The 18,492-nt window shown below is 42.9% G+C and overlaps 1 protein-coding gene across 1 annotated transcript in view; it reads right to left on the reverse strand.

Annotated features, from left to right (window-relative positions):
* Positions 1-18,492, reverse strand: part of LOC119849263 (disintegrin and metalloproteinase domain-containing protein 20-like) — a 202,866-nt gene that overhangs the window by 71,811 nt on the left and 112,563 nt on the right. The window contains exons 12-14 of the mRNA XM_043504014.1: positions 16,383-16,557; positions 6,468-6,557; positions 280-472 (exon numbers count right to left, since the gene is read on the reverse strand). Of these exons, the coding sequence (XP_043359949.1) occupies positions 280-472; positions 6,468-6,557; positions 16,383-16,557 (458 nt within the window). The remainder of the gene's footprint in view (positions 1-279; positions 473-6,467; positions 6,558-16,382; positions 16,558-18,492) is intronic.

Here is an 18,492-nt window from a genome sequence, read left to right on the forward strand (position 1 = left end):
TATAGAATAATAATCCTTATCTTTAGGTGTGATATGCAAAATCCACTGATTAGACAGGGGAAGCTCAGGGGGAAGGGCAGATTCCTTGCAGAGGTGAGGCAGGATCAACCAAGACTGCAGCCATTCTCAGCAGCGACACAAACTCTCTCTCCTTTGTGCAGAGCCCCCTGGCCAAAAAATCTGTGTGCCATCTTGGGATTAGGTATCATTTAAGAACTGGCCAATTTTGTACGAGTTAATGCGGCTATGTGTTTTTATAAATAATAATGCAGGACTTGCCTTTGCCAAATACAGCTTTGCACTGTCTTTCATGGTTATGGCATCTCCCTTGGAAACAACAGTCTTTGTCATTGCATGGAGTTCCATCTTGCTTAAATACATCCTCTGGGCACCAGGTTGAAGTCCCATTGCAGTACTCGGGAAGGTCACACTCACCAATACTTTCTCTGCATATTTTCCCTTGTCTATGAAGCTGTTAAAATAAGAATACAAGGATCTGGATGTGATTTCTCTCTGGAGGCCTATTTCATGAGCCACCATTTACCTTCTTAAAATATGTTTGTTTTAGAAGTCCCCAAACATCGAACAGATAAGAAAAAAGCCACCTGCAGTTTCTTTGCCATTTATTTTAACACAGATAAGATAAGAGGAAGATGCAACATACTCCTTGTACTGTTTATTAAGTAGTGCACTCTAATTCCAATATTTAAAATATTTGTGATTCTTTTCCACTCCCAAATGATAAGCTCTTCATGCTTTTAATCAATAACAACGAAGAAAAGAAAAATAGTTTTTGCCTATCTATTCATTTTTTTCCATGTTGAGTCTGCTGAGGCTAGAGCTGGGGACACTTCACCCGCAGTGTTCAGAAGCTGGATCTTTCAGTCACCGGGGAGAGGGGGATGGGACTTACTCACCTATCAATATCCTCTTCAGAATGAGCACTTAGTACAAGTGGTATTACTGTAGCACCTAGGAGCTGTAGTCAAGGAACCAGACCCCATTGTGCTTGGTGCTGTACAAACATAGAACAACAAGACAGTCCCTGCCCCAAAGAGCCAGAACCCAAGTATAAGACAAGAGACAAATGATGGATACAGATAGATGTGGGAGCATACCAGAAAACAATCTGAAAGCATTGGACAGCTTGTTAGGCGTGGTATCAGCTCACCAGCAACCTAACTATTGTCAATTTTTGGTAGGCATTACAGAAAAGGAGAGTTTTGACATGGGTTTTGAAGGATAATTACTTAGTTTTAATCCGTGTTTATGAACAGCTCCTCTCAAACATGAGGGGAAGAATGGGAGAAAGAATGAAAGTCCTTGTTTGAAAATTTAACAAGTGGCTAATGGAGGCTGGCATCATGGGTAGATTGGAGTTGAGCGTTGAGCGCTCAATAGCAAACAAGATGATATGGTGGGGTTTGGCCATGAGGGGCCTTGAAGGTAAAGACAAATTAGGTGAAGACAAATGTGATAGAGAAAAGGGAGTCAGTGGAGGGAAGCAAAGAGACAGGTGACATGATCAAAGTGACACACTAGGAAAATGAAATCTGTAGCAGCACTGAAAGGATACGAGTGGGCAAAGATTGCATTTGTCAAGACCTGAAAGAAGGATGTTGCAGTAATCGAGTTGAGAAGATGGAAACAGGAATGAGTTTTAGGTATGTGATTGGATAAGGAAGGCCATATCTTAGATATGTTATACAGAAAGAATTGGCAAGGTTTACAAACTGCCTGGATTTGAGGTCCTAGACAGAGGTCTAAGTCAAAGATGGCACCCAGATTACAGGCCTAAGGGACAGACATGATGGTATTGTCCAGTGATCAAGAAAGGAGGTAGTGGGGAGGGCATGGAAGGGCTGGAGAGAAACAGATGAAGAGTTCCGTTGTAGCCATTTGAGCTTGAGCTGATGACTGGACATCCACAAGGAGAAATCAGAGAGAGAGGCTGTTTCCATTTGATTTCTGTTTGGAGAAAGAAAGACAGGTCTGGAGTGGCAAAGTAGATCTGTAAGAATGTGTTTTGTTTTATCTGTGGCCTGAAAGGAGAGTCTGGATGCTTCCTCCTATGTTGATTCTAGAGGATTCCATGAATCTTTGAGTAAATGCAGCCTTGTGGCAAATATTTCTGAATAACTGGGCACTGGGGAAAAAGAAGGCCTGGCTGTGTGGCCAGTGCTACACATCTATCAGAAAATATCCTTTGGAATGTTTGCCAGTTTTCCTGAGCAACTGGGGTGGAAAGATCGGGTGATGTGGTGAAGTTGGATTGCTCTGAGAGCAATGAAAACAGAAGTAAAGGGCTGAAACGACCGTAGAGAAAGATTTTCTCCAATCCCAGGGAGCTTCTCTGCTGAGTCCCGTATGTCCTGACCAGTAAAGATAATGATCTGTAGGGTGGGCTGAATGGAAGTACTTTCTGCTACTGTACTGGATCCTATGGTGGTGGATGCCACATTTATTGCATCAGTGATAGCACAAGAACTCTCTGCTATTGACATACGCTCCTCTAGAGTCTAGAGGAGGTGTCTTTATCCTTTATTGCAGAACTCTTAGTTGGGAGCCTGGCTGTCAACTATGTCTTCTCCAGTTGATCTGAGGAATCTCAGAGAGATCTCCAGAGGGAGCAGAAGAACTTCTTTCCATCTAAATAAGGATGCCTTGTACTGGGAGCTAGAGAGTAGGCAATCCTTTTCTTCTTCATGTGAGCCATCTTGAGAGTGCCCAGGCTCAGATGACTCGGAAATAAAAGTGCTCCAGGCTATGTCAGAAAGCCAAGAATGATGATGAAGGAAGAGAAGAACAATAGAGAGAAATTGGAAGTCCATGTAGGAAGATAATATTGGGGGAAATATCAATTTGGAGATGTTTTGAAGTCACATAGGATATGTCTACACAGCATTTGGGAGTGAGCCTCCCAGCCAACGGCCACAGACTTGTGTTAGCAGAGCTCGTGCTAGTGCACTATTTTTAGCTGTGTAGATGGTGCTTTGACATTTTGACTCAGGCTGGAACTTGTGCTCTTAAGCTCACTCCAACCACCCCAAGTTTGGAGTCCAAGCTCCACCCCCAGCTGCAACATCAAAGTATTGTCTACACAGCACACTAGAGTACACACTGCTAGCACAAGTCTGATGACCTAGGCTGGGAGGCTCACTCCCATAAGCTGAGTAGACATTCCAATAGGACTTGGATCTATGCATTGCCAATAGAGGCAGAACATTCTGGAGAGGATGTTGATGGGCAGGTCCTTTCAACCTCTCATCAGTCTGTCACTGACAGGTTTAGCTGCTATCTTAGGTGAGTGCCATAACTACCGGGTTATAGAATCATTCTCAAGCTTTCCCTGGCCCAATGACTATTCAGTCATGTATAATGATAAGGGATAGTTATTGGGCCTGGACTTTGTAACCAACCTACAAAACACCCTCCGAACCTCTTTAGCCCTTACTAAAGAAAACCTACAGGATGCTCAAAAAGAGCAAAAAGCTTGGTATGATTAACATGGCAGAGTAAGGGGACTAGGTCATGGTCTTAAAGGTGCTCCAGGCCCATAAAATGGAAGCGTCATGGGAAGGGCTGTTCATGGTCCAAGAGCGCCTGGGAGCTGTTAATGATCTCATAGCATTCCCCACCTCCAACCCAAAGCCTAAGATGTACCATATTAATTCTCTAAAGCCCTTTTATTCCAGAGAATTAAAGCTTTGTCAGTTTACAGCCCAAGGAGATGACACTGAGTGGCCTGAAGGTGTCTACTACGAAGGGAAAAGTGCTGGTGGCATGGAAGAGGTGAACCTCTCCATGACCCTCAGGCATATGCAGTGAAAGCAGATCCAGGAGCTGTGCACTAGCTACGCTCCGACGTTCTCAGCCACCCCAGGACTGACTGAACGGGCATACCACTCCATTGACACAGGTAATGCTCACCCAATTAAAGCCCAACCTTACAGGGTGTCTCCTCAAGCTAAAACTGCTATAGAACGGGAGATCCAGGATATGTTACAGATGGGGGTAATCCGCCCCTCTGGCAGTGCATGGGCATCTCCAGTGGTTCTAGTTCCCAAACCAGGTGAACTATTGGAGAAACTGGGATGGGCCCAGTTCATCTCTACTTTGGTCTTAACCAAGGGGTTAAGGTGGCAGGTACCACTAGATGAATCCGCCAAGGAAAGGTCAGCCTTCATCACACATGTTGGGCTGTATTAATTTAATGTGCTCCCTTTCGGGCTGCGGAATGCACCCCCCACCTTCCAAAGACTTGTAGATGGTCTCCTAGTGGGATAAGGAGACTATGCAGTTGCCTACCTTGATGATGTGGCCATATTTTCAGATTCCTGGGCAGAACACCTGGAACATCTACAAAAAGTCTTCGAGTGCATAAGGGGGGCAGGACTAACTGTTAAGGCTAAGAAGTGTCAAATAGGCCTAAACAGAGTGACTTACCTTGGATACCAGGTGGGTCAAGGACATATCAACCCTCTACAGGCCAAAGTGGATGCTATCCAAAAGTGGCCTGTCCCAAAATTAAAGAAACAGGTCCAATCCTTCTTAAGTTTGGCTGGATATTACAGGCGATTTGTACTGCAATACAGTCAAATCGCCACCCCACTGACAAACCTAACCAAAAAGAAACAGCCAAATGCCGTTCAGTGGACCAAAGAGTGTCAGAAGGCCTTTAACCAGCTTAAAGTGACACTCATGTCTGACCCTGTGCTAAGGGCCCCAGACTTTGACAAACCGTTCCTAGTAACTACAGATGCGTCCGAGCATGGTGTGGGAACAGTTTTAATGCAGGAAGGACTGGATCAAGAATTCCATCCTGTAGTGTTTCTCAGCAAGAAGCTGCCTGAGAGGGAAAGCAACTGGTCAGTCAGTGAAAAAGAATGTTACGCCATTCTCTGGAAAAGCTACGCCCATACGTTCGGGGACAGAGTTTCCACCTATAAACTGACCATGCTGCGCTACAGTGGCTTCATACCACCACGGGAAATAACAAACAACTTATTCGATGGAGTTTAGCTCTCCAAGATTTTGATTTCAACATCCAACACATCTCAGGAGCTTCTAACAAAGTGGCTGATGCACTCTCCCTTGAAAGTTTTCCAGAATCAACTGGTTAAAATTGTCCTTGACATGTGGAAAATATTGTTAGTCTTTATACACTTGGTAGGATATTTAGAGGTGCATGTGTCTTATTAACTCTGTTTTCTCCTAGAGCTCCAGGAAGAAATCACAGCCAGTGTTTCACCCTATCTGTGATTTTTGGGGGTGTCATAAATATAAAGGGAATGGTAACCACCTTTCTGTATACAGAACTATAAAATCCCTCCTGGCCAGAGGCAAAATCCCTTCACCTGTAAAGGGTTAAGAAGCTAAGATAACCTCGCTGGCACCTGACCAAAATGACCAATGAGGAGACAAGATCCTTTCAAAGCTGTAGGGGGGGGGGAAACAAAGGGTCTATCTGTCTGTGTGATGCTTTTGCCGGGAACAGATCGGGAATGCAGTCTTAGAAACTCTGTTAAGTTAGTAAGTAATCTAGCTAGACATGCGTTCAATTTCCTTTTGTTAAATGGCTGGTAAAATAGGTTGTGCTGAATGGAATGTATATTCCTGTTTTTGTGTCTTTTTGTAACTTAAGGTTTTGCCTAGAGGGATTCTCTATGTTTTGAATCTGATTACCCTGTAAAGTATTTACCATCCTGATTTTACAGAGGTGATTCTTTTACTTTTTCTTTAATTAAAATTCTTCTTTTAGGATCCCGATTGCTTTTTCATTGTTCTTAAGATCCAAGGGTTTGGGTCTGTGCTCACCTATGCAAATTGGTGAGGATTTTTATCAAGCCTTTCCAAGGAAAGAGGATGTAGGGCTTGGGGGGATATTTTGGGGAGAAGACGTCTCCAAGTGGGCTCTTTCCCTGTTCTTTGTTTAACACGCTTGGTGGTGGCAGCACAGGGTTCAAGGACAAGGCAAATTTTGTACCTTGAGGAAATTTTTAACCTAAGCTGGTAAGAATAAGTTTAGGGGATCTTTCATGCAGGTCCCCACGTCTGTACCCTAGAATTCAGAGTAATAGTTATAAGGGAGCCCCGCCCCCTGAATTTTGCAAATTTCTCCTCCTTTGCATCTGTCAAAATGCCTAACATCAAAATAAAAACATTTCATTTGAGGTGAAACAAAAAATTTAATTTGAACATTACTGAAACATTTTAATATTTTGGTTTGGTCAAAATCATTCAGTGAACTCTACATGAAATAGTTTTGGGTTGGGTGAGGCAACTATTTGCTAAAAACAAGTTGCCAAACTGTAATCCCAACACATCTACATGGGATTAGCAGATCTAGTACTTGAGAAGGAAATTGTGAAAATGAATAGCATTGCCACTGGTATTAACTTTAAAAGAAAGTAATTTAAACATTCAATTTACCATAAAATATAAAACCTACTACAGATTTTTCTTACCTGACAGTTTTTGCAGCAAAGTCCAGAAACACAGGCAGCACCTGGCTTTATTGTACAATTGGATAGGCAACAACCACCCCGTAGGCACACCTTCAAGTACAAAATGAATGGCACCTCATCTTAAAAATCTGTTGTGGGATTCTCCTGTAATAACATCGCTCTTACCATTTATTGTTTGATTTCAAACAGTAACAAAACTCAGTGAATCTGAGAGACAAATTCCCATTTCTCACCATAGTTATGGTGACCATTCGCCCTGTTTTGGCCGGTACTACCCCTTTTCTAAGCCCTGTCTCAGCCGACTCAACTTTTTTGGCAAAAGTGAGCATTTTCCCATTTGCTTTTGCCAACAAATGGGACAAATGGCCTCTTTTGTCAAAAAAGTGGGGTCCAGAGGAATATGCAGGAGTGGGTGAGTGGTGATGCCAGCCCCACACAGGGGAGGAGGCAGGGCTTGGGTGGGGGGCAGGCAGGGCTCGACTGAGCAGCAACACTAGCCCCAGCCATATCCTGGGCCAGGCAGGGCCCAGATGAGCAGCTGGGGTCAGCTCAGTGTGGAGAGGGTGGAAGAGGCAGCTCAGGCTAGCCCGACATGATGTCCCATTTTCCCTTTGGAAAATATGGTCACCCTAACCATAGTTTTAATTACATAGCATTTTTATAAAGTATTAATATTATTATTATTTGCAATTTCTGCTACACAAAGAATCCAAAGAGAATGCTACCAAGAAAGGAAGGATAGTCCAGCAGCCTGGGACAAAGGACACTGGGTTCAATTCCCTGCTCTGCTGGAGCTTGGACAAGTCACTAAGTTTTTTCTGTTCCTCAGTTCCCTATCTGTAAGAATGGGGAAATAGATAAATATTATCTCACAGGTGTGTTGTGAGTATAAATACATTAAAAAGATGGAGAGGTGCTAGTCATTACAGTGATGTGGGTCACATAAATACCACAGATATATGTAATATTTTTAATGATTTTAAGATATGTGCAAACAAAATTAAATAGTTTTATTTTAATGTAAACTTTTAAATGTAGATTCACCAATACAGTAGAGTGGAACAAAGAAACCAAAGTGTACTTGTGATTCTGACACAACACTGAATTTGTAATTGACTTACTGGCTTGCAGGGTTGTGTTAGTGAGACTGGTACTATGGGATATTAGGGGTGTGGATAGCATAGTCCATGAGTCCTAATATCTCCATGCTTTAAGGGCACCCCCTGTACTTCTGCCTTAGTTCCCTTGGCTGTGTTGCCAAAATGGGAATGGTGCCAAGGCAACCTTTTAAGGTGGAGAGCCTTTTAAGCACTGATGTCCAAGCTAGTATGCAGCCACATAATCTTTAAAGAGCCGTGAATTTGGCCAAGAAAGCTACATATGTACAGTCTCTCCTTGTACCAGAGTCATTATAACCAATAGAATTGTGGCATGCAAATTAGCTGAGACAACAGGTGCTGATTGGTTGAGTTAGCACTGATGTCACACTGACCCAGTGAAGTTACCCAAGCTGTTGACCTGTCTATTTGTAGACAGTTGTACTAATTGGGTCTATACATTTACCCTAATTATAAGTTTAATGCTAAACTGTAAGTATGAAGGAACTTCTCAGGCTGGTGACATCATCAGATGGGGAGGGGTTGGTCAAGGTGACAGTTGGAAAGTGGATCTTGAGAGAGGGAGATCTGGTAATTTTGACAGGACAGTCACAGGCTAGACTTGCCTACAGAATGGGCTAAGTGAGGAAATGTTAGTAGAGCTCTGAGAAGGGAACCTGAAGAGGCTGAAGAGAGCTGAGCTTGATGTCCTTACCCCCAGAAGCTTCCCATGTAAGTAGATCATAGTGTATGATGATATAAGACCTGGTCTACACTAAAAAGTTAGGTTGACCTAGCTATGTCACTCAAAGGTGTGGAAAAATCCACACCCCTGTGTGACATCGTTAAGCTGAAATCATCTCTGGTGTAAACACCATGGTGTAGACAGAACTGCAGTGCTGCAGCTGTGGCACCCATGCATTTCAATTATAGACAAGCCCTACGTGATTTAGGCTTTGAAGTGATGCTCCATAATAATACCACAAGCAAGAGTGTATCTCTTGGCTTTCCAGTTCTCAAGGAGAAAAGACAACCCCTTTAACTCTAAGTCTAAAAGAACCAAGGAGTGAATAGTACCAGATAGAGAGGATATATGTCAGCTGTTCACCAGGGGGAAAATAGGGCCTCAAAGAAAGTGAAGGTTTATTAATTGTCACAATGACCTGTTATATGAAATTGTTTAAGAAAAGATGCAAGATGGAGACAGAGTGAATTAAATTAAACAAAGAGGGTTTTACTGATACCACTGACCAACTTAATTCACAGAAAGGAACCCAGAAGGGCACGGCCACCTCCACATGCTCTGGCTAAATCCTGAACCCCAGCTTGGATGTGAGACTTCATCTTCTCCACCCCCACCCTAATCTTCCCCAGCTTGTCCTCTTCCTTTCCCACCTTGTTTTTTCTCTTTTCTAACACATTCTCATTTTTCCTTCTGTTTAATAACAGCCTGGCTTAGCTGGCTGAGACTGTATATTTTGCAACATGGCTATATCCCTGTGACCAGAAAGACAGATAAAAACAATGCCCTAAACAGCCCAATGCTGGTACAAGTTTGTCAGGTCTCAGAGTGGCCGATAAGACTGTGTGCTGTGCCTGTGTTTCTCCAAAAATAAGGCTGTAAGTAAGAGTCAGCACCAGATACAGAAGCTGCATTTTCTATCTTTGCTGTTCTTTTCTATCTCGTTTTGTGTGATTGTCTTGGTTTGTCAGGATTGGACTTTAAGAAAAAAAGCCAAAACAACAATTCCAGCCCATTTCAACTGACCTTCCTCTCTTTTCCCCAATAAGAATAGTTATTACCATCTTTGACCCCATCTAAAACACTGCCAAATGAGGTTTTTTTCCTTCTAAAATCTCTGTCCAATTAGTAAAAAGAATAAAAGGTATTGTTAAAATAAAAGCCTTATTTAATACCTTACATTTCAAATGCTTGAACTGTTTTTCCTTTTCTTCTGCATCTTTAATAATAGGTTCAATGGATTTGGGGTGCTTGCCATGATACTAAGTAGGTTGTGGTGTCTGTATACCAAACCTTGTTTAACACTGGTTAATGTTGGACAGTGACTGGGTTATGTTAACAACTTTGACTCTTTGGACTCGTATATTCCATCTAAATTAGTACAACACATCTATTATGGAGGTGCTGGCAATGACTTCATAATTTTAGTTGAGTTCCACTTCACACTTAAAGCCAGGATTCAACCTCTTTGCTATGGTATCCAGAGTAGCCAGGGATTGTAATGTGAGTGTGTGAACAATATCTCAGTCAGAAACAGAAAGATTTCTGGGTGGACAAGCAAATCATGAGGCATTCCTGAAGTACTGTGGTTTGCTGAAATTAGGGGGAGTATAGCTGGGTTCGAAGAAACCAGATCAGCAGGCAGGGGAACAAGATTCAAGAGCCCATCAGGTTCACAATTGCAGAGTGGATTCCCTTTGGCTGAGTCCAGCAGCAAGTTCTACAGGCCTTACTCTTGTAACTGCTCCTCTGGGAACCACTCCACTCTGACAATGTAACTGTACTGGTTGCTCACATTCACTGATGGAGACTCTTGGGTGAAGAGTTTCACTCATGATATAAGGGACCTTCTCAATTCAGGATTCGCTTTCATTGGGAGGGCCAGTGCCCTATATTCAGGATAATAGTCCTGTTTGCAGCAGAAGTGAAGGGTTACTCACCTTGTCCAGTTATTGAGGTTCTTTTAGATGTGTGTCCCAATGGGTGCTCTACTTCAGGTTTCAGTGCAACCCAATGCCATTGATCAGAGATTTACAGTAGCAGTGTCCATGGGGGTCACACGCGCGCAGTAGGCATCTCACAGTGTAATTGATACCGCGTCTAGCGCGTGCATGACCTGAGCTCTGCAGTTTCTTCTCTATCGCAGAGTCCTTACTGTGAACTCCAAAGTAGAGGGCAGGAGGATGGGTAGTGGAGCACCCACAGAGACACACATCTTGAAGAACCTCAGTTACTGCACAAGGTGAGTAACCCTCTCTTCTTTGAGTACTGATCCTGTGGGTGCCCCACTTCAGGTGACTGTAGAGCAGTATCCCTCAGAAGGCAGGAAGGAGTTTGGGTTCATTTGAGTCATAGAGGTGAGTAAGGTTAGGCCAACTATCAGGTTGGCATCAGCCCTGGAGTCTTGAGTGCTCAGTGAATATGTGGACAGAAGCCTAAGTGGCCATCCTAATATCAGAACATTGTTGAGGAACACTATTGAAGCAGAAACTGATCGTATGGAATGTGCTCTGATGTGTGTAGGGGGGTCTGTGTTCAGAATACGATAGCAATGTTGAATGCACATGGAGACCCATTTAGACAGTCTCTGAGTGGATATTGTGCAGCCTTTCGGTCACTCAGTAGTAGAAACGAAAACTCTAGATTTACAGAAAGCTTTGGTCTTTTCCAGGTAAAATGATAACGCATGCCTACCATCCAATGAATGGAAGCCAGTCTCTGTTGGAGTCCCATGAGGCTTGTGACAGAACGTAGAAAGATGGATTGGTTGGTTCACATGAAAGCATGATGTTACCTTTGGTTTGGGTGCAGACGTAGCATGACTTGTCTTTGAGGAATATTGCTTAGGGAGAATTGGCCATGAGAGCCGCTATCTCACTCACCCATCCAGCAGAAGTAATAGTAACCAAAAAGGCCACTTTCATGGATCAATGCAGGAGGAAACAGGTGGCTAATGGTTCAAATGGCAGTCTGGTGAGGCACTTCAATACCAGATTGAGGTCCCAGGCTGAAGTATGTTGGCAAATTTCTGGGTAAATGTTTTGGAAACCTGTGAGGAAGTGTTTAGTAATGGAGTGTGCGAAGATCGACGTCCCATCAATCTCATGATGGAATGCTGTAATGACCGCGAGATACACTTTGATCGCACTCATTGCTAAACCTGAATATTTCAGCTCCAGTAGGTATTGGTAGTGGCACTGTAGAGGTTGTCACATATTTTTCTTCACACCAGGCAGAGAATCTCTTCCATGTTTGAAGGAAGTTATTATACATGGTCACTTTCCTGCTGTTTAGTAATATATGTTTAACTTGTTCCGAGCAGGCTAGTTCACCATAAACGAAACATGCAGGAGCCATGCTTGAAGGTGGAGTTTCTCCGGATTCTGGTGAAGAGTGCGACCATTGTTCTGAAACAGCTATGAGTTGATCCTCATTTACCATGGCCTGAAATTGTGATCATTTCTTCTTGGGGAGCTCTGCTGTGAATGAGATAAATTTGCCAAAGTTATCATAATCATATTTAGCCAACAAGACTGAATAGTTGGTGACTTGGAATTGAAATGTCACTGAGGAGTAAACTTTTTGCCTGAAGAGGTCAAGCCTCTTGCGTTCCTTATCTCGTTCAGTCGATCTAAACTGTTGTTGTTTGCCATGTTGATTAGCTGCATTGACCACCAAGGAGTTGGGAGACGGGTGTGAGAAGAGGAAGTCCACCCCTTTAGCGGGGATGAATACTTCTTATCCGCCCTTTTGCATGTTGGTGGAATTGAGGCTGGTGTCTGCCAGACTGTCTCTGCTGGTTTCAAAATCACATAATTGATGGGCAGAGTGCTTTTGCAAGCAGATGAAGGTTGTAGAATTTGTTCCAGCTTGTGCTGGTTTGTCTACACTTCCTCCAACATGATGTCCTGGCTTTGGGCGACCCACTTAAACAGTTCCTGGAACTGTTTGAAGTCATCCACCAAGATAGGCGGTGGTGGAATAATTGCCTCATCTTGGGAGGAGGAAGAATTGTGAGCTGGAGATGTCACTCCCCGATCTGTGCCTGTTTCTGTGTCATCCCCAACATCCTGAGCCTCTGTTTGCTGCAGGATGGGTGATGTGGGATTAGACCTCAGCTTGCCTCTATGAGCCCTGGGTGGCCTGGAGCAGGGGCCCTGGGAAGTTGCCTAGGGTCAGGCCCAGAGCATTGGGAAGGCCATCGGTGGATACATCCACAGCGGTCCATACCACCATGGAGCTATCTGGTTGTAAGGGTATTTGGACCCCATCTGGCTCCAGGGTGGTCATCACTCTTTCGATCATGAGTGGTGTGGTAAGAAAGTGCATGGTTCCTGCACATCATCATCATCTTCACTGGATGAGCGTACAGCATTATGAGAAGTAGGGGATCTCCTCTATAACTTACAGGAGAACCCGTGGTACCAAATAGTAGGGACTGCAGTCCCAACAGGACAGACAAATCTCTCTATTGCAGTATATTTTGTGGCGGTTCTGATGTCGGTACCGTCGGTGCCAATGGGGAGAGACCACCTATGTTTCTGTGGTGCTCTCTGCGGAGACATCTGTGCCCTCTTCCTCAGTCTTTTAAGGGAAGGCATGTCTCCTGTCCTTCCCAAGAGGGTGCCCAGAGAGGAGGTTAGTTGGTCTGGCTCTGGTTGGAGAGATTTCTTGATCAATATAATTTTCAAGCAGAGATCCTGGTCATACCGGGCTCTTGCTTTCAGATTACTGCAGTGGGCGCATTTTTGTGGGATATGCATCTCCCCGAGACATTGGACACAGAAAGAGTGCCTGTCCGAAATCGGCATTGCTACGCGGAAAGAGCCACATCGCTTAAAGCCTGAGAACCCAGGCATGTCTAATGGTTAACCAACCCTGCTGTGGGGAAACTATGGGGAGGGTAAATGTGTTTTTTTTTAATGAAAACTATCACTAGCACTAACTATAACTTTTAAAATGACTGACTAACTACTGAAACTTATTTTTCTAAAGGTTTGGCAAGAGTGATGAACACTGCCCCAGAGCTCCATCTTCAGCTGAGGTCAGTCTAGTGCGTGGACATTGCTACCATAAATCTTCGATCGATGGTGCCGGGATGCACCAACACCTGAGGTGGAGCACCCACAGGGACAGCACTTGAAGAATAAGTAAGGGGACAGTACTTCTGACCACGCCTACTGGTGTCCAGGTTTGGTGCCACTAGTGGGGTAGAGAGGAAGAAGCAGAAGAAAAAACTATCAGTTCCCACTGTGTGCATGGCTAACCCATCAGTCTTTCTCCAGACTTGACTACTGTGTACAAGACTTGAGCATTGACATTAACACAAGTATTAGGAAATCCAATTTTAAACACTAGGACCAAGTAAGTCTGGCATGCACTCTGAAGGTACATAAGAAAGGAAAGATCCAGCCTACCAGGACAATGAACTGGCCATAAATAAAATCAGGCTGGAAATTAGAACTAACTATTTTAGGCGTGGAACAGCTTTCCAGTAGGAGTAATAGGGGGCAAACTAACTAGTTTTAAGATGGAGCTTGATGGGATTATATGAAGCGGTTGCCTGTGATATCAGGGGACTGGACTCAATGACTTCCAGTTCTTTCTTCCACAAAAGCTACACCCCAATGGCAGAAGTAAACATTGGCAGGGGCTTGTGTGTTGCATACCCTTTGCACAATCCCCCACATCTGTTGCACCCTCCCTTTACCAGTGGAAGCACACAGGCCTGTTGCAAAAGGGCTCTCTGTGGTCATGGAGGATGGGGCTAGGTTTGTACACAAAGGGCTTCATCCTGTTTGTAGGCAAGTAGTACATATAGTAGAATTCACATAAGAAATGCGTACAAAGTGGTGCCTCATTATACATGACTTCTGTTGATTTGAATGGAAGTTGTAGGCCTTATAATCGGTATTGGGCTCAAACTGATACATTTTAAGGCCAAAAAAGGCCATCATGATCATCTAGTCTGGATGTACATTGCAGGCCACAGAACCTTGCCCACCCACTCTTGTAATAGACCCATAACCTCTGGTTCAGTCACTGAAGTCCTCAAATCATGATTTAAAGACTTGAAGTTACAGAGAATCCACCATTTCCTCTAGTTTAAACCTGCAAGTGCCCCATGCTGCAGAGGAAGGCGAACTCCCCTCGCCCTGAATCTCCGCCAATCTGACTTGGGGGAAAATTCCTTCCTGACCACAAATATGGCAGGTCATTTGGACCTTTAGCATTGCAGAAAACCAAACAGCCAGTCACCAGGGAAAGTATTCTCTGTAGTAACTCAGATCAGTCCCCATCTTTGTCTCATCATGGGCTGTTAGAGATATTTGCTACTTGCAGTCGCAGATTGGCTATATTCCATTATAGACAGTCTCATTATACCATTCCCCTCCATAAAAATATCAAGCTCAATCTTGAAACCAGTTAGGTTTTTTGCCTCCACTGTTCCCTTTGAAAGGATGTTCCAGAACTTCACTCCACTGATGGTAAGAAACCACCATCTCATTTCAAGCCTAAACTTGTTGATGGACAGTTATATCCATTTGTTCTTGTGTTCACATTGGCACTTAAATTAAATGACTCCTCTCCCTGGTATTTATCCCTCTTATGCATTTATAGAGAGCAATGAAATCTCCTCTCAGGCTTCTCTTGGTTAGGCTAAGCCTTCTCTTGGTTAGGCCTTGGTTAAGCCTTCTCTTGGTTAGGCTAAGCTCCTTCAGTCTCGTCTCATAAGGTAGGTTTTCCATTCTTTTGATCATCCTAGTAGTTCTTCTCTGCACCTGTCCCAGTTTGATTTCATCTTTCTTTAACACAGCAGACCAGAACTGCACACAATATTTCAGATGAGGTCTCACCAGTGCTTTGTATAATGGTGCTAACACTTCCCTATCTCTACAGGAAACCCCTCACCTGATGCATCCTAGAAGTGCATTAGCCTTTTTCAAAGATGAATCGTTTTGGCAGCTCATAGTCATCCTGTGATCAACCGCTACACCCAAGACTTTCTCCTCCTTTGTTGCTTCCAACTGGTAAGTCCCCAGCTTTTAACAAAAATTCTTATTCTTAGTCCTCAAGTGCAAGACTTTGCACTATTATATTTCATCCTATTTCTTTTACTCCATTTTCAAGGTGATTAAGATCTTCTTGTATGATATTCTGGTCCTCCTCCATATTGGCCTCCTGACTTTGTGTCAGCTGCAAATTTTATTAGTACACTCCCACTTTTTGTGCCAATAAAAGTGTTAAATCAGATTGGCCCCAAGACCGATCCCTGAGGAACTCCACCAGCAACCTCCCTCTAGCCTGACAGTTAACGTTTCAATATGATGATTTTGCAGTCTCCCCTTTCACCATCCTTATCCACCTTTGAATTCTCATATTAATCCCCATCTTCTCCAATTTAACTAATAATTTCCAATGTGTAAGTGTATAAAATGCATTACTGAAATCCAAGTAGATTTGATCTACTGCACTTCCTTTGTCTTAAAAAATCAGTCATCTGCACAAAGAAAGAAATCAGGTTGCTCTAGCATGATCTACCTTTTGTAAAACCATGTTGTATTTTACCCAATTACGGTTTACCTCTATGCACTTAACTACTTTCACTATCAAAATTTGTTACAAGACCTTGCATACATTGAGGTCATACTAACAGGCCTGTAATTTCCTGGATCACTTTTTTCCCTTTCTTAAAAATAAGTACTATATTAAGCAATTCTCCAGTCATACGGTGTGATCCCTGAGTTTATGGATTAATTAAACAGAAGGGGGAAATGTATTTGTGTTTTTTTTTTAAATATCCTCATAAAATGTATTGTGTACTCAAAGAGTAATTTGCTTTGTACTCAAAGCTGTAATTTTGATGTGCATAAGACGTGTTCTTCATATGTAATAACAAAATAGTTGAATCCTGCTTTAAATGCAAAATTCAACTCTGAGTCTTAACTTTGGAACCATGAACCGCACTTCCATTGTAAAACCATATGTCTCACGGAGCAGTTTTGAAGTTGGATAAACCAAACTTAACAATGCTTCTGTAAAATGTGCATGAGACTAAAGTATTTAAGTACTAACCTCATCCATACCACAGTCACATTCCTCCTCATCTTCTATTATACCATTACCACACATCTGTGTTCCAAATATTTTCTTTTCTGGTATGTTAAGAAGGCACGTTTTTCCTGGTTTTCTTATTGTGTTGAAATAGAATCCTCTGGAGCAATTACTGAACTCTGTGCACATTATCCGCCTGCACAGGGAGAAAATATCTAATACTAGAGAGCACTTTAATCTGTCAATATATCAAAATCCAATAGCTGGAAATTGAAGCTAGACAAATTCAAACATAGAAAATGGAACAACCCACTTCTTCAGATGCATGTAGTGGACATTTCCAGAGGCAGGTATAAATATACAAGCAAGGATACAAGCTTATGCTCCAATACGTCTTTTAGTCTGTAACATGCCACAGTACTCTTTGCTGCTTTCAAAGGTATAATGGGAATCTTAAATGTGGCATTTTCCTAATTTTTAAGTGCTTGACTTTGCAACCCAAACAACATTCTTCTTGAAGCAGAAACATGTATTACCTTCAAGCCATTCACCCAGATAAAATTTGAAGATCTAATTTAAAATTAAATGAACTTCTCTAACACACAACATAGAATGGAGACCAACAGACTATGCAGTTAGATATAAAATCAGACTAACTATGCTTGACTCAGGAATAACATTGATCATAAAAATGTATATACTGTAGCACCAAATCAACCCTGTATTACATTTTCAATGGAATATTCTCTGGTCAACAAGTTAAAATTTAAATGAATTAAAATACTTTTGATTTTATAATGAATCCCAGTTTAAAAAAAGAATTCCATACCTGGGTCATTCTTTTCTGCAGACTGATTCCATTAATACAGACCAGATCGGTAGTCTTCCTCTATATGTAAATCAACTTAGAGCCTACCACTAGTAGTTGAGAATTTTCCAACTTCTTCCACTGACTCCTCTCCGTTATTCTCCAGTCAAAGTTTAGCAAAACTATAACTTCAGCTTAGGTTAGCCAGTAACTGAAGTGCAGGGGATATGTAGTTTTGGACTAAGTTCACAGAAAAAATTCCCAGGTGAGAAATTCCTTCTTCTGCATCCTGTTTGTAACATGATGATAGACAAAGCTGTTTTGAAAGGAATATCCTCCTTCCCAGCAGAGGCTAGGAGGGAGAAGAATGGTCAGAAAGAACCAGACATTGTGGCTTTGGAGAACTGGGCGGGGGTGATGTCCTAGCAAGGGCCTATGAAAGGTAATCTTAGAAAAATGAAGGTTACTTACCTGTAATCAGAGTTCCTTGAGATGGACTCTGCATATTCACACTCATGGGATGCTCTGATCAGTGGAACCCAAGCTAGCAATGCCCACTGGAGAATTCAAATACCTCTTTAGTAGACATTTAATGTTCCATGGTAAGGGTATAAAAGGGTGTGGCTCTCCAGCCACCTCAGTTCCTTCCCCCACATCCCAGGTCCCTTAGTTGTGGTGCCTCTGCATACTCCCACTCATGGGATAGACGAACACGCAGAAACTATAATCCAAGATGGTGGGATACGGAGTCCTAACTGAACAATGTTTGCAGAACAGCCATACTACACTTTGCATCTGATCTAGACTCTAATTCTAATGAGTAATACTTAATGAAAGTACGCACTGAAGTCCAGGTTGTTGCTCTACGAATTTCCACAAGAGGAACATGTTTGGGAAAAGCCATAGAAGCTGCCTTAGCCCTGATAGAAAATCCAACAGACCTTGTACTTTTGTCCCATTGATCTATACAGGGACCATTATTTTAATGGGTCCTTGTTCTGCTCTCCATATCTGGGCATACTCATACTCCATAAGGGGGCATTCTGTTTGGACATGTCCTGGTAGGGGGCAGGGCATGTCAGGAAAAGGACCAGATTAGAGGAGGAGTAGAGTGGGTCAACTTGGGGCATGGCTGGGGAAGCCTGGCTTAAGCCAAGGCAGGAGTCACTGCTGGAGGTGAGTAGAAGGCAGAAAGGGCCCAACTCAGCATATACCTTGGGCTACACAAGCAAAGTAACATGTGACCCTCCAGTAAACTGTTGCCTACAACATGAGTATGCAGCAGCACAGGGCAGGAGACAGCAAGGAGCAACTTCTTATATG

The sequence above is a fragment of the Dermochelys coriacea genome, chromosome 1, assembly GCF_009764565.3.
Source record: "Dermochelys coriacea isolate rDerCor1 chromosome 1, rDerCor1.pri.v4, whole genome shotgun sequence".
Classification (NCBI taxonomy): Eukaryota; Metazoa; Chordata; order Testudines; family Dermochelyidae; genus Dermochelys; species Dermochelys coriacea.